The sequence below is a fragment of the Entelurus aequoreus genome, linkage group LG26 (genome assembly GCF_033978785.1).
Source record: "Entelurus aequoreus isolate RoL-2023_Sb linkage group LG26, RoL_Eaeq_v1.1, whole genome shotgun sequence".
Classification (NCBI taxonomy): Eukaryota; Metazoa; Chordata; class Actinopteri; order Syngnathiformes; family Syngnathidae; genus Entelurus; species Entelurus aequoreus.
The window spans coordinates 34,067,338-34,084,837 of record NC_084756.1 but is presented as its reverse complement, the minus strand read 5'-3'; the positions used below and the strand labels follow the sequence as shown (position 1 = coordinate 34,084,837).

At 35.6% G+C, this 17,500-nt stretch overlaps 1 protein-coding gene across 2 annotated transcripts in view; it reads right to left on the bottom strand.

Moving 5' to 3' along the window:
* LOC133643263 (FYVE, RhoGEF and PH domain-containing protein 5-like) overlaps positions 1–17,500 on the bottom strand; it is a 75,437-nt gene that overhangs the window by 19,681 nt on the left and 38,256 nt on the right. For both annotated transcript variants that reach the window (XM_062037726.1, XM_062037727.1), the window contains exons 9-12: positions 15,236–15,392; positions 5,044–5,119; positions 4,929–4,979; positions 2,744–2,802 (exon numbers count right to left, since the gene is read on the bottom strand). In XM_062037726.1, coding sequence (XP_061893710.1) covers positions 2,744–2,802; positions 4,929–4,979; positions 5,044–5,119; positions 15,236–15,392 — 343 coding nt within the window. The remainder of the gene's footprint in view (positions 1–2,743; positions 2,803–4,928; positions 4,980–5,043; positions 5,120–15,235; positions 15,393–17,500) is intronic.

Below are 17,500 nucleotides of genomic sequence, written 5' to 3'. Positions count from 1 at the left end.
TTTACTCAAAAGTCACCATTTTATAAGAAAACTTTAAAATGTTGGCAATATTATTATAATAATCGGAATTTTACTTGGCAAAACTATGACAAAAGTCATAATTTTACTCAAAGAATGTCACTATTTTACAAGAACACCAAAAACATTTGCAATATTGTGATAAAAGTCAGAATTTTATATGACAAATGTCTCCATTTTGCATTAAAAAGTAATAATTTTACATAAAAAAGTAATAATTTTACATAAAAAAAGTAATCATTTTACATAAAAAAGTAATCATTTTACGAGAAAATATTGCAATATTACAGAAACAGAAAGAATATGAGAAATTGTTCCCAATTTTATAAGAATAAAGTGGGCACATTTTGAGAAAAAGACTGCTCTTAGTGAATGCTTTTAATTTTAAATTTTTTGTTTTTAATCGTTATTTAATCTTCATTATTTACTTCGTTATTACAGTATGTCTCTATATACATATTTATTTTATTTTTTTAATACATTTTGGCCAAAGGGGGCGCATTTTAATTTCTTACACACACTTGTTATTACAGATGTTGGCCAGAGGGGGAGCACTTAAATAAAAAATAAAAAAACTGAACATTTGTGCAATATTATGATTAAAGTTGGAATTTTACTCAATAACAGTTACAATTTTACAAGAAAAAGTTAACATTTTGACAAAAGAGTCGTAATTTTACTTGACAAAAGTCAACATTTTATAAGAAATGTTGGCAATATTATAATAATTTGAATTTTACTTTGCAAAATTATGACAAAAGCCATAATTTTACTCCAAAAATGTCACTATTTTACAACACCACCAAAAAAATTGGCAACATTGTGATAAAAGTCTGAATTTTATATGACAAATGTCTCCATTTTGCATTAAAAAGTAATAATTTTACATAAAAAAGTAATCATCTTACGAGAAAATATTGCAATGTTACAGAAACAGAAAGATTATGAGAAATTGTTCCCAATTTTATAAGAAAAAAGTGGGCACATTGTGAGAAAAAGACTGCTTTTAGTGAATTTTTTTAATTTAAATGTTTTTGTTTTTAATCGTTATTTAATCTTCATTATTTACTTTTTTATTACAGTATGTCTCTATATACATATTTTTAAAACATTTTTAAATACATTTTGGCCAGAGGTGGCGCATTTCAATTTCTTACACACACTTGTTATTACATATGTTGGCCAGAGGGGGAGCACTTAAATAAAAATTAAAAAAACTGAACATTTGTGCAATATTATGATTAAAGTTGGAATTTTACTCAATAACAGTTACAATTTTACAAGAAAAAGTTAACATTTTGACAAAAGAGTCATAATTTTACTCGACAAAAGTCAACATTTTATAAGAAATGTTGGCAATATTATAATAATCGGAATTTTACTTTGCAAAATTATGACAAAAGCCATAATTTTACTCCAAAAATTTCACTATTTTACAAGAATACCAAAAAAATTGGTAACATTGCGATAAAAGTCTGAATTTTATATGACAAATGTCTCCATTTTGCATTAAAAAGTAATAATTTTACATAAAGAAGTAATCATTTTACGAGAAAATATTGCAATGTTACAGAAACAGAAAAATTATGAGAAATTGTTCCCATTTTTATAAGAATAAAGTCGGCACATTGTGAGAAAAAGACTGCTTTTAGTGAATTTTTTTAATTAAATTTTTTTTGTTTTTAATCGTTATTTAATCTTCATTATTTACTTCAAGTTATTACAGTACGTCTCTAAATACATATTTATTTTATTTCTTTAAATACATTTTGGGCAAAGGGGGCGCATTTCAATTTTTTACACACACTTGTTATTACATATGTTGGCCAGAGGGGGAGCACTTAATTTTTAAAAAAAACCTGAACATTTGTGCAATATTATGATTAAAGTTGGAATTTTACTCAATAACAGTCGCAATTTTACAAGAAAAGGTTAACATTTTGGCAAAAGAGTCGTAATTTTACTCGACAAAAGTCACCATTTTGTAAGAAAACTTTACACAGCTGTAATTGTAATCTACGGAGCCCCTAAAGGGACATGGGGGGAATTTTTTGTTTTAATAATCTTTTTTTTTTTTAGACATGTATCTCGTGCACACGAGAAACTTTTTGTAAAATTATTTTAAAAAATAAAAAAAAAATATTTTTTTTTAGACATGTATCTCGTGATAGTTTCTTATTTAAAAAAAAAATTATATAATTTTTTCTTCTTGCGCACGAGAAACATTTTATTAGAAAAAAAATAAAATTATACATTTTTTTTTAATTTTTTTTATAACTTTAGAAAATTTTTCTGGTGCGCACGAGATAAATGTCTTCAAAAAAAAAAAAATACAACATTTTTTTATAAAATTTTTTTTTACCCCCATGTCCCTTTAGGGGCTCCGTAGTAATTCTTTTGTTTCTTTCTTTAACAAAAAAGGCTAACCTGGCATGATGTCAGAGTTAAATGTCAGCACTTTAGCTATGCTAGTATTTTTTTTTGCCAGTCAGCTTTGTGGACATCTTGTGAGGCATGAAGCGTCTCACGGAAGGAAATCAATCAGCGCTCGTCTGCATTCAAGCGCTGGTGTGGGCTTTAAATGCCACCCGGTGCACCCTTTTTTTGTCATTGGACTCTTGTGTTGGACCACGATGCATTAGTGAGGGACACACGTGTTAACACTTGAAATGAAACGTACGACCATCCGCACTCATTTTGCAATTTCCCTTGACTTGATACTCACCCCGTGTTGTAAAGTGTCATTTGCCTGCTCCGCAATGTCTGCCACCATCACGATAGCGGCTGAATGAAGACAGGAGAGACGACATTAAAACGTGTCGGAGCCCCTGGGACTCAAGCTAAAGGTCAACTTGGATTGTTTTGTCCTTAAGAACACAAATATTCCACAAAGGCATCTTTTTGTATGCCTTTTGTTCTGGCAAAGAACGTAGATTTTTGTTCCGAAAAACTGAGCTTTGATTTAGGACTGGGCGATATATGGAATATACTCGATACATCGCGGGTTTGTCTCTGTGCGGTGCGAGTGGTAATACGAGAGAGAGAAGGTGCGAATCTGGTAACAAATGAAGGAAGAATTAATTCCCATTGTCTGTCGGATGTCGAACAGACAACCGTAATATGTCAAGTGTTTTTTTCCCCACTTTTCTTATTATGATAATGTTTTTTTTTTTATTGATTTTGACTATTAACAAGAGTTGACTTCATTTTACACTTTTGAGGACCCATAATGAAGTGGTTTCAGTACAATTTCAAAATATATCACATAGTTCCATTTTCTCATTACAACATGTCCGAAAAGAAGTGGGAAGAAGCTGAGCTAATTTTGCTAACTTTTCCACTTAGGGCAAGGGTGTCCAAACTACGTCTTCAATTTGGCCCGCGAGCCGCCATGAGTTTTATGAAGGAATCTTACCCACAGAAAGATTGCATTCATTGTAATAGTCTAACAATTTTGATCTTTGCTCCTTTAATGTCCTTTGTGTTCTTTGATATTTTATGTTTCCCTCTTACACACATGCTTATGTGTGCTATGGCTATGAGGTTTTTGTTTCTTTTTTTCCTCGGCCTCTCCAGGGGCCCAGGCTTAAGACTGATCGTCTGGCGGTGGTTTGGCTTCAAGCGGGAAGATGTCGAACAGACAACCGTAATATGTCAATTATGCGGCAAAAGCGTTGTTTCAAAAAGTTGCATTACTGCTAATATGTTGCTAATATGAAGCATCATTTGAAAAGTCACCCGCTAGAGAATGAAGAGTGTTTGAAACTCCGTATGTGAACATCTCCGTTCGGTGCCACACCCACAAAATGCCCAAGCCACCATTTCCACATCAACACCGTATGAAATATATATAGTATATATATTTTTCTTTTTCTTAAATAAGAGAGCCGGTTTATATATATATATATATATATATATATATATATATATATATATATATATATATATATATATATATATATATATATATATCTATATATATATATATATACAGTGTTTCCCATAAACTGCCAATATACCTGTGGCGGTGGGGGCGTGGCTATGGGCGTGGTCACCATGACATCATCGAGTATTTGCATAATTTACTACAATGATAGGATTTTCTCTAAAAAGGCTCAAAAAATGTATACTTACTAATTAATAATAACAGTTTTGTTTTAAACGTCCATCCAGCCATCCATCCATCCATTTTACAATATAATTACAACACTTTATGTACATATTTATATACAGATTTGAACAATAAGTTATTCACTGAAATATATTTATTAATTGTGGTTCTTATAAAAGCTAAAATGTCTCTTAAAGCTCTGCCCCTTTAATTAGTGCATACTAAATAATTTAACTTTAGCCTACTACTACAACCATATTATTTACCAGCAACATAAAGTGAAACAGAGGCAGAGGTGTCCTGCCACAGTCAGTAACAAATAAACAGAAAACAGTAGTGGTCAAATACAAATAAGGCAACAAGAGAAGTATCCTACACTTCTCTTTTGTAAAGTAAATCTGAACAGCCTATATGGGCATCTACATCAACTATATGATTTGCCTGAGAAGCTGGACAGGACAAAAAAAACAAAAAAAAAATTGTTTTTTTTTGTGGCGGGCCGCCACAAATAAATGAACGTGTGGGAAACACTGATATAAATATATATATATATATATATATATATATATATATATATATATATATATATATATATATATATATATATATATATATATATATATATATATATATATATATATATATATATATATATATATATATATATATATATATAAACCGGCTCTCTTATTTTATTTATTTTTTAAACCGGCTCTGTAACGGCCACCTCTCAGTGCAAAATGGAAGAGGTTCCCTATAAAGAAAGACTAGAAGGAACCGCTCCAGGTGTTTGTTGTACCTTGAGTGTCCTCATATTCCTGCGAGTCGGGGCTGAGGTTGTTCAAGTAATCTGAAAGCAAGAGTGAGGAGGAGTTGATTCAAAGAAGTGAAAGTGAAAGTGAAAGCTTGGTCACCTGTAAGGATCAAGGGGTACTGAGCCACACGCACGATCACCCGCAGCAGCTGCTGCTTGAGAGATGGACTCTGCTGCTGTGGAGACAAAAACACACACTTTGGATCACACAATTATCTGTGGAGGACAGAAAAGAGTCGGAATGTGCAAAATACTGATGAGACTTTGCCAGAAAACATCTAAAAAAAACTTCCAGTATCAGCAGGCATTGTCAGGGGTGTCCAAACTTTTTCCACCGAGAGTCGCATACTGAAAAGTCAAAGTCAAAGTATGCGGGGGCCATATTGATGTTTTTTATTATTTTTTAAAATTCTATAAACAGTACTATAGGTGACTAAGTATATTATTATTAATTATTAGTTAAAACATTTAATCTTTTTGTCATTACATACCGATTTATTTTCTTTTTTTGCTTACATTTTCACCATTTTTTTTACCCCTCATTGAAAAATACAATAATATTACCATACTTTTCGGATTATAAATCACAGTTTTTTTTCATAATTTGGCCGGGGGTGCAACTTATACTCAGGAGCGACTTATGTGTGAAATTATTAACACATTAGCGGGGGGGGGGGGGGGGGGGGGGGGGGGGGAATCATGGCAGAAGTGCATTGTGGAAAAAAAAAAAAAAAAAGGAAATCATATACTGCAGATTACAAGCTGGAAGTAGTGAAATATTATTTAATTTCATTTACTATTCTTTATGTATTTTTAATTGCCTTTCAAATGTCTATTCTTGGTGTTGGATTTTATCAAATAAATTTCCCCCAAAAATGCGACTTATACTCCAGTGCGACTTATATATGTTTTTTTCCTTCTTTATTGTGCATTTTCGGCCGGTGCGACTTATACTCCGGAGCGACTTATACTCCTAAAAATACGGTAATAATAATAATAATATGATTGTGTAACTGCATAACCTAGTGTGTCCAAAATTCTGCCTGTACAAAAATATTAATGTCCAGTTACACATTTAACAGTGTTTATTATTGTTAGTTAATTCATAAGTGAGAACAGTTATTTTATTTTTTTAATTAACTAACCAAACGTTGTTAATATTTGAAGTAGGTTTTATTTTTATTTTGAGAGGTTCTTTATTATTTTATTTTTTTTAAATATTTATTTTGGTTTTGTAAATGTTTATTTACATACCATAATTGTTTCCAAACAAAGCAAGCTCCCTAATCCGCTAAGCGGACTCAATAACTCCACGGTGGCGTCTCGGTAAATTTTACAGAGGAATTTGTGGAAAAAAAAAAAAAAAAAACGTTGTTTGCATTGACGGATGAAGAATCTATACGTGTAGAAACGCTATGGACGACTAGAAGACGGAACGGCACTTGTACTTCCAGTTCAAAGCTTTAAACAGCAGGAAACACTATTTTGAGAGATTCTAACATTTTAGAAAAGGGGTGTCAAAACTTTTAGAACTAATGGCTGAATACTGAAAAGTCAAGTACCGTATTTTTCGGACTATAAATCACAGTTTTTTTCATAGTTTGGCCGGGGGTGCGACTTATACTCAGGAGTGACTTATGTGTGAAATTATTAACACATTAGCGTAAAATATCAAATAATATTATTTCTCTCATTCACGTAAGAGACTAGACGTATAAGATTTCATGGGATTTAGCGATTAGGAGTGACAGATTGTTTGGTAAACGTATAGCATGTTCTATATGTTATAGTTATTTGAATGACTCTTACCATAATATGTTACGTTAACATACCAGGCACCTTCTCAGTTGCTTATTTATGCCTCATATAACGTACACTTATTCAGCCTGTTGTTCACTATTCTTTTTTTTATTTTTTAAATTGCCTTTCAAATGTCTATTCTTGGTGTTGGATTTTATGAAATAAATGTCCCCAAAAAATGTGACTTATACTCTAGTGCGACTTATATATGTTTTTTTCTTTCTTTATTGTGCACTTTCGGCCGGTGCGACTTATACTCCGGAGCGACTTATACTCCGAAAAATACGGTAATAATAATAATAATATGATTGTGTAACTGCATAACCTAGTGTGTCCAAAATTCTGCCTGTACAAAAATATTAATGGTCAGTTACACATATAACAGTGTTTATTATTGTTAGTTAATTCATAAGTGAGAAAAGTTATTTTATTTTTTTAATTAACTAACTAAACATTGTTAATTTTTGAAGTAGGTTTTATTTTTATTTTGAGAGGTTCTTTATTATAATTATTTTATTAAAATTTATTTTGGTTTTGTAAATGTTTATTTATATACCATAATTGTTTCCAAACAAAGCTAGCTCTCCAATCCGCTAAGCGGACTCAATAACTCCACGGTGGCGTCTCAGTGAATTTACCGAGGAATTTGTGAAAAAAAAAAACCAAAAAAAACGTTGTTTGCATTGACGGATGAAGAATCTATACGTGTAGAAATGCTATGGACGACTAGAAGACGGAACGGCACTTGTACTTCCGGTTCAAAGCTTTAAACAGCAGGAAACACTATTTTGAGAGCTTCTAACATTTTAAAACAGGGGTGTCTAAACTATTAGCACTAATGGCTGCATACTAAAAAGTCAAGTAGTTTTTTTTTTGTTATATATATATATATATATATATATATATATATATATATATATATATATATATATATATATATATATATATATATATATATATATATATATATAAAATATGCTAAAAGCAGATAGTATATATATTTAAAAACATACTGTCTTTAAATAGGTGACTAAGAATATTATCAATTATTTGTGGATAAATGTTCGCTTTTACTCATTACAGGCCGATTTTTTAGATTGATGTGTTATTATTTGAAAACACAACTGTTTGAATTTTAGCAGACACCTTAGGTAAATTTACACAGAAATATCGGACCGGTATCGCCAATATCAGCCTGAATTTTACTGGGTATTGGATCGGAAATAAATTAATAAGCAGTTTCATCTTGTAGGCTCCTTCCACATCTCGACTGAACAATGGCGGCGCACTGCTTTCGTCTCATCCACACATTCCCATTTCGAGCTCTGGCTTCTCCTCGGCACTATATCATTATTCATTATTAGTTGGAACATTTTAGTTTTTTGTCATTACAAACAGAGATTTTTTTAGTACTTTATTCCTACTGTTGTTTTATTTACATATAAGAATTTCATATAAATAATAACAATATTATAATTGTGTAACTGCATAACCTAGTATGTCAAAAATTCTGCCTGTATGAACGGTATGAAATGTTCCGATCAAAAATAAATTGTCAGAATAATTGTATCTAAGTTATCACAAAACGTTGTGTTTCGATGAGTTCCCGGCGAGCAGACAAAAGCTGTCTTTGATCCTACCAAGCAAAAGGCTTGTAAAACTCCACTTTGTACGATGGGAGGAGACAGGAGGGGTTCGGTTTCTTTGATGTATTGTCATCCACAGGAAGATTTTGTCTTGACCCGAGATCTACAAAGCGGAGAGGAAGCAGGACCTGACGCAAGCTCCAGGCACCTTTTCTTTGAACTGTTTTGTAATCAAGGCGATGGCTGTTTATGACCCCCCTCCCTTAGAAACAGCTGTTGCCATTTAATCAGGGAAAGTCCAAATAAAAGAGGAGGCATACAATATTTCGTCAGAGCGTGGGACGACACTGTAAAAGGGTACAGTGTCTACGCGTTTCTCCTCAATTGAGCTAAATTGAATTCTGTCTCTGTTTAATTCCTTGCTTCTTGTCTTGTTTAATAGATGTCATCAGTGTTTGAACCTGACATAAATGAATAAAAGTCGGAATACCGTGCTACGTGTACAGTCGGCGTGAGAGTGACACGCCATTTCTCTTGGCAAAAAGACCTTTCCAACCCAGGAAAGCGTGTCCACATTGAAAATGTCAAGTGCATTGGAAAGGCAGCCAGAAAAAGAAGCAGCACAGTTGACGGCTGCCCTTTGAGCTTCCACAGGAAACAGAATGTTTTGAAAGCAGCCTGGCATAAATTGACCCTCCTTGCATTGATTTTGGCATCTGAAAAGTACAAAAATGTTGGCTGGTTTGGCTTTATTTCCAACGCTCATGCAAGTCAACATGTCTGAAAGGGAGCAGGAAGAAGCCCAGCTGATATCATACATGTCTTCACTTCCTGTCTTCAATATTTAGCACGCACAAAAGCGACCCTGAATAAACAGTTGCCAAGTGCGGGGTTATATTTAGCCAGGATTCAGTACATGGAGTCGGATTTCTACGTGCACACGACCTCCATTGTGTAGAAAGTAGTGATGTGCAGATCGATACTGGAATATCGATACCAGAGCTTTCTGGCTCTAATATCCATTCTCAAATCAAAATATCGATATTTCTTTTCAGGGGTGTCCATCATTTTTCCACCAAGGGCCACATACTGAAAAGTCAAAGTATGCCATATTGATATTTTTTTATTTAAAAAAAAAATGCTAAAAACAGATATTGTCTCAGCTTTGTATTATACAGTAGGTGCCTAAGTATACTATTATTAATTATTATAATTATTAATTATTAGTTAGAACATTTTAGTTTTTTCTCATTACAAACCAATTTTTGGGACATTTTTCTTACATTTTTACTGTTGTTTTATTTGCATGTGGGAATTGAATATAAATGATAATAATAATATGATTGCGTAACTGCATAACTTAGTGTGTCAAAAATTCTGCCTGAATGAAAATATTAATGTTCAGACTAATTTAACAGTGTTTATTATTGTTGTTGTATTTTTTAATTTTTTTTATTAATGAAGTAGTTACTCTTTGATTATATTTTAAGTATATTTTGTTTTATTTTGAGAGCTTCTATTAGTTTAGATCAGGGGTGTCTACATTTTTTTTAATTAAAAAAAAGAAGCCAAAAACAGATACTAAGTATGTTTAAAGGCAAAACTTTGTGTTATTGGTGACTAAATATATCATTATTAATTATTAGTTTCAACAGTTATTTTTCATTACAAACCGATTGTTTTGGACATTTTTCTTACATTTTTACTGTTGTTTTATTTGCATGTAAGAGTTGAATATACATGATAATAATAATAATTGTGTAACTGCATAACTTAGTGTGTCAAACATTCTGCCTGAATGAAAATGTTAATGTTCAGACAAATTTAACAGTGTTTATTATTGTTGTTGTATTTTTTCTAATTAGTTACTTTATAAGACAGTATTTTTTTTATTTGTTATTAATGAACTAGTTTGATTATATATTAACTATATTTTATTTTTATTTAGAAAAATATTAAGATATTAATATATATATATATATTAAGTATGTTTAAAGACAAAACTTTGTGTTATTGGTGACTAAATATGTCGTTATTCATTATTAGTTAAAACATTTTAAGTTTTTCTCATTACAAACCGATTTTTTAAAAACTTTTTTCTTACATTTTTATTGTTGCTTTATTTGCATGTAAGAATTGAATATAAATAATAACAATATTATAATTGTGTAACTGCATAACCTAGTATGTCAAAAATTCTGCCTGCATGAAAATATTAATGTTCAGTTAAATATTTAACTGTGTTTATTATTGTTGTTGTATTTTTTTTCAAGTTCATTACTTCATAAGACAGTATTTTTTTTTTAATTAACTAGCTAAACTTTGTTTATATTTTAAGTATATTTTATTTTGATTTTGAGCGCTTTTTTAATTTTTTAATTTATTTTTTTAAACAGATATAATGTATGTTTAAAGGCAAAACTTTGTGTTATTGGTGACTAAATATATCATTATTCATTATTAGTTAAAACATTTGAGTTTTTTCTCATTACAAACTAATTTATTTGTACTTTTTTTTTTTACATTTTTAATGTTGTTTTATTTGCATGTAAGAATTTAATAAAAATTATACTAATAATATGATCGCGTAACTGCATGACTTAGTGTGTCAAAAATTCTATCTGTATGAAAATATTAATATTCAGTTATATATTTAACTGTGTTTATTATTGTTGTTGTATTTTTTTTTCAAGTTCATTAGTTCATAAAACAGTATTATTATTATATTTTTTATTAACTAGCTAAACTTTGTTTATATTTTAAGTATATTTGATTTTGATTTTGAGAGCTTCTTTTATTTAAATTTTATTTTTTAAACAAATATAATGTATGTTTAAAGGCAAAACTTTGTGTTATTGGTGATTAAATATATAATTATTCATTGTTAGAACATTTTAGTTTTTTCTCATAACAAACTGATTTATTTGTACTTTTTTTTGTTTTTAATTTTTACTGTTGTTTTATTTGCATGTAGAATTGAATAAAAATGGTAATAATAATATGATTGCGTAACTGCATAATTTAGTGTGTCAAAAATTCTGCCTGTATGAAAATATTAATATTCAGTTATATATTTAACTGTGTTTATTATTGTTGTAGTATCTTCAAATTAATTACTTCAAAAGATAGTATTTTTATTTTTTTTTATCAACTAACTAGCTACAATTTGTTTATATTTTAAGTATATTATTCTTATTTTGAGAGCTTCAGGGGTGTCTAAACTTAATGTATGTCTAAAGACAAAACTTTGTGTGATTGGTGACTAAATATATTATTATTATTAGTTTGAACATTTCAACTTTTTCTCATTACATTCTGATTTTTTTGCTCCTTTTTTCTTAATTTTACTGTTGTTTTTTAATCTTATTATTTGAAAACACACAACTTTTTAGGTATGTGGGCTTGTATTAAGCCTCAGGGAGTTGAACGCCCCTGCCTTACATAGTTCCGGGTCACCCTTGGGCAAGGTGTAGTACCCGAATGCCCCCCCCATCAGGGTTACGATACCCCCCATGAACTATACTATAAGAGGATGCGTTACCCGGCCCGGAGGAAGCCCGGGGCCCTCCTCCGGAGCTAGGCCCGGAGGTAGGGCTCGTCAGCGAGCGCCTGGTGGCCGGGCTTGCCACGGAGCCCGGCCGGGCACAGCCCGAAGAAGCTACGTGGACACACCATCTTCTCTGCCACGTGGGCCCACCACCCGCGGTCGGAACCAGTGGGGTCGGGTGCGCTGCCAAGTGGATGGCAGTGAAAGTGGAGGCTCCAGACGGACCAATTCGGGGCAGCAGAGGCTGACTTTCGGGACGTGGAACGTCTCTACGCTGGTGGGGAAGGAGCCTGAGCTGGTGCGAGAGGTGGAGCGCTACCGGTTGGATCTGGTGGGGCTTACCTCTACGCATAGCAAGGGCTCTGAAACCACACTCCTGGACAAGGGATGGACCTTGTTCACTTCTGGAGTTGCTCAGGGCGTGAGGGCACAGGCGGGTGTGGGGATACTCACGAGTCCCCGGCTGAGTGCCTGTACGTTGGAGTTCACCCCAGTGGACAAGAGGGTCGCCTCCCTTCGCCTTAGGGTTGGAGGGGGGAAAACTCTGACTGTTGTTTGTGCATACGCACCAAACAGGAGTTCAGAGTATTCAGCCTTCTTGGATACCTTGCATGGGGTCCTGTATGGGGCACCGGCAGGGGATTCCATAGTCTTGCTGGGGGACTTCAACGCGCACGTGGGCAATGACAGTGATACTTGGACTGGCGTGATTGGGAGGAACGGTCTCCCTGATCTGAACCTGAGTGGTGGATTGTTATTGGACTTCTGTGCTAGTCACGGACTTGCGATAACAAACACCATGTTCAAGCATAAGGATGCTCATAGGTGTACCTGGTACCAGAGCACCCTAGGCCAAAGATCAATGATCGATTTTGTAATCGTATCAGCTGATCTGAGGCCGTATGTTTTGGACACTCGGGTGAAGAGAGGGGCTGAACTGTCAACTGATCACCATCTGGTGGTGAGTTGGGTTAGATGGCGGGGGAAACCTCTGGACAGACCTGGCAAACCCAAGCGTGTAGTGCGGGTGAACTGGGAACGTTTGGAGGAGTCCTCTGTCCGGAAGGACTTCAACTCCCACCTCCGGCGGGACTTCTCTGCCATCCCTGTGGAGGTTGGGGACATTGAACAGGAATGGGCAGTGTTCAAAGCCTCTATTGCTAAAGCTGCAGCTGCGAGCTGTGGCCAGAAGGTCTTAGGTGCCTCAAGGGGCGGTAACCCTCGAACACCCTGGTGGACAGTGGTGGTCAGGGAAGCCGTCCGACTGAAGAAGGAGTCCTACCGGGGTATGTTATCCCAGGGGACTCCGGAGGCAGTTGCAAGGTACCGACGGGCCCGAAGGGCAGCGGCCGTGGCTGTGGACGAGGCTAAGCAGAGGGTGTGGGAGCAGTTCGGGGAATCCATGGAGAAGGACTATCGGGCGGCACCAAAGCTGTTCTGGAAGACCATACGGCACCTCAGGAGGGGGAAGCAGGGAACCATCCAAGCTGTGTACGGCAAGGATGGGACTTTGCTGACTTCAAGTGAGGAAGTCGTAGGGCGTTGGAAAGAGCACTTTGAGGAACTCCTGAACCCAAATACATCAGACACACCCTCCCTGATAGGAGCAGGGCCTGAGGATGATGGGGGATCGACGTCGATCTCTCGGGGTGAAGTCACTGAGGTAGTTAGACAACTCCACAGTGGCAAAGCTCCGGGGGTTGACGAGATCCGTCCAGAAATGCTGAAGTCTCTGGGTGTTGATGGGCTGTCTTGGTTGATACGCCTTTTCAACATTGCGTGGAAGTCTGGGACAGTGCCGAGGGAGTGGCAGACTGGGGTGGTGGTTCCCCTTTTCAAAAAGGGGGACCAGAGGGTGTGTGCTAATTACAGGGGTATCACACTACTCAGCCTCCCTGGGAAAGTTTACGCCAAGGTACTGGAAAGGAGGGTCCGGCCGATAGTCGAACCTCAGATTCAAGAGGAGCAATGTGGATTCCGTCCTGGTCGTGGAACAACTGACCAACTCTTTACGCTTGCGGGAATCCTGGAGAGGGCCTGGGAGTATGCCTATCCAGTCTACATGTGTTTTGTGGATTTGGAGAAGGCGTATGACCGCGTCCCTCGGGAGATCTTGTGGGAGGTGCTGAGGGAGTACGGAGTGAGGGGAACCCTGCTGAGGGCCATCCAATCTCTGTACAACCAAAGCGAGAGTTGTGTCCGGGTGCTTGGATGTAAGTCGGATCCGTTTCCAGTGGGGGTTGGTCTCCGCCAGGGCTGCGCTCTGTCACCTATCCTGTTTGTGATTTTCATGGACAGGATTTCTAGGCGGAGTCGTGGCCATGGCGGAGAGGGTATACGTCTCGGGGGGCTAAAGGTTGCGTCACTGCTGTTTGCAGATGATGTGGTCCTGATGGCACCTTCGGTTCGTGACCTTCAGCTCTCACTGGATCGGTTCGCAGCCGAGTGTTCAGCGGCTGGAATGAGGATCAGCATCTCCAAATCTGAGGCCATGGTTCTCAGCAGGAAACCGATGGTTTGTACAGTCCGGGTAGGGGACAGGACTCTGTCCCAGGTGGAGGAGTTTAAGTATCTCGGGGTCTTGTTCACGAGTGAGGGAAAGATGGAGAAGGAAATCAGCCGGAGAATCGGAGCAGCTGGGGCAGTATTGCAGTCTCTCTGCCGCACTGTTGTGACGAAACGGGAGCTGAGTCAGAAGGCAAAGCTCTCGGTCTACCGAGCTATCTACATTCCTACTCTCACCTATGGTCATGAAGTGTGGGTAATGACCGAAAGAATAAGATCGCGGATACAAGCGGCCGAAATGAGTTTCCTCAGAAGGGTGGCTGGCATCTCCCTTAGAGATAGGGTGAGAAGTGCAGTCACCCGAGAGAGACTCGGAGTAGAGCCGCTGCTCCTTCGCTTGGAAAGGAGCCAGCTTAGGTGGTTCGGGCATCTCGTGCGGATGCCTCACGAGCGTCTCCCTAGGGAGGTCCTTGTTGCACGTCCCACTGGGAGGAGGCCCCCCGGCAGGCCAAGGACCAGATGGGGGGATTACATCTCCTCTCTGGCCTGGGAACGCTTCGGGATTCCCCAGGAGGAAGTCGCAAATGTTGCTCTGGAGAGGGAAGTCTGGGGGTCTTTGCTGGAGCTGCTGTCCCCGCGACCCGATTCCGGATAAGCGGTTGAAGATGGATGGATGGACAACTTTTTAAATTTAAGCGGACACATTGGGTATATTTGCACAAAGTATTGGTATCGCCGATACCAGCTTGAATGTTCCTGAGAAATAAAATGAGTGGTATGGCACATCACTAGTACTGTCCAATAAATAATTGAACATGAATAAATTGCAGTCATGTTGCAGGTGTGTCACTGACCTCAAACCGGCCAAGGACGTGTGCCAAGGCAGGTGAGGCCATGCAGCTGTCCTCCAGCAGGTGGATGCTCCTGTCGTAGTGGCCCATGTAGGTGGTCCACACCAGCATGTCTGCCTTCCTGCTCAGGAAGATGTCTGCTATCTTCTGGGTCTCCTCCCTGAAGTCAATCAGCAAGTGCAGTGCAAGAAGTCACATTCTGTACAGTACCACACAGGTGTCCAACTCAAGGCCCAGGGGCCAAATCTGGCTCACTACATCATTTCATGTGGCCCACCGCATCAATTTATGTGTTACGCCGCATTGTTTTATTCTGCATTATTTTATTTGTTATGCCGCATTATTTGATGTATTATATCTTATTATTTTATGAGTGATGCCACATTATTTGATGTGTGATGCCACATTATTTGATGTGTGATGCCGAATTATTTGATGTGTTATGCCGCATTATTTTAATTGTTATGCCCCATTATTTTAATTGTTATGCCGCATTGTTTTATGTGTTATGCCACATTATTTTATTTGTTATGCTGCATTATTTGATGTGTTATGCCGCATTATTTTATGAGTTATGCCACATTATTTTATGAGTTATGCATTATTATTTTATTTGTTATGCCGCATTATTTGATGTGTTATACTTTAGTATTTTATGTGTTATGCCACTAGATTTTATTTGTTATGCCGCAACATTTTATGTGCTATGCTGCATTATTTTTTGTGTAATGCCTCATTACTTTGTGTTAGGCCACATTATTTTATTTGTTATGACGCATTATTTTATGTGTTATGCCACATTATTTTATGTGTTATGCCACATTATTTTATTTGTTATGCCACATTATTTTATTTGTTACGCCGCATTATTTGATGTGTTATACCTTATTATTTTATGTGTGATGCCACATTATTTTATGTGTTATGCCCCATTACTTTATTTGTTATGCTGCATTATTTGATGTGTTATGCCGCATTATTTTATGAGTTATGCCACATTATTTTATGAATTATGCGACATTATTTTATTTGTTATGCCGCATTATTTTATTTGTTATGCCGGATTATTTTATTTGTTATGCCGCGTTATTTTATTTGTTATGCCACGTTATTTGATGTGTTATACTTTATTATTTTATGTGTGATGCCGCAAGATTTTATTTGTTATGCCGCAACATTTTATGTGCTATGCTGCATTATTTTTTGTGTAATGCCTCATTATTTTGTGTTAAGCCACATTATTTTATTTGTTCTACCTGATTATTTGATGTGTTATACCGCAACATTTTATGTGTTATGCCTCATTATTTTATTTGTCATGCCGCAACATTTTATGTGTTATGCTGTATTATTTAATGTGTTATGCCTCATTTTTTTTATTTGTTGTCCTGCATTGTTTCATGTGTTATGACATGTCATTTTATGTGTTATGCTGCATTATTTTATTTGTTATCCCTAATTAATCTATGTGTAATGCTGCATTATTTTATGTGTTATGCCGTATTATTTTATTAGTTATGCCGCAACATTTTATGTGTTAGGCTGCATTATTTTATGTGTTATGCCGCATTATTTTATGTGTTATGCCACATTTTTTTATTTGTTATGCTGCATTATTTTATGTGTTATGCCACATTATTTTATTTGTTATGCTGCATTATTTTATTTGTTATGCCGCATTATTTGATGTGTTATACTTTATTATTTTATGTGTGATGCCGTAAGATTTGATTTGTTATGTCGCAACATTTTATGTGTTATGCTGTATTATTTAATGTGTTATGCCTCATTTTTTTTATTTGTTGTGCAGCATTGTGTCATGTGTTATGACATGTCATTGTATGTGTTATGCTGCATTATTTTATTTGTTATCCCTAATTAATCTATGTGTAATGCTGCATTATTTTATGTGTTATGCCGCATTATTTTATTTGTCATGCCGCAACATTTTATGTGTTATGCTGTATTATTGAATGTGTTATGTCTAATTTTTTTATTTGTTGTGCCGCATTGTTTCATGTGTTATGACATGTCATTTTATGTGTAATGCTGCATTATTTTAGGTGCTATGCTGCAACATTTTATGTGTTAGGCTGCATTATTTTATGTGTTATGCCTCATTATTTTATTACATATGGCATTATTTTATATGTTATGCCTCATTATTTTATTACATATCGCATTATTTTATGTGTTATGCCTCATTTTTTATGTTATTCCGCATTATTTTATGTGTTGTGCCTCATTTTTTATGTTATTCCGCATTAT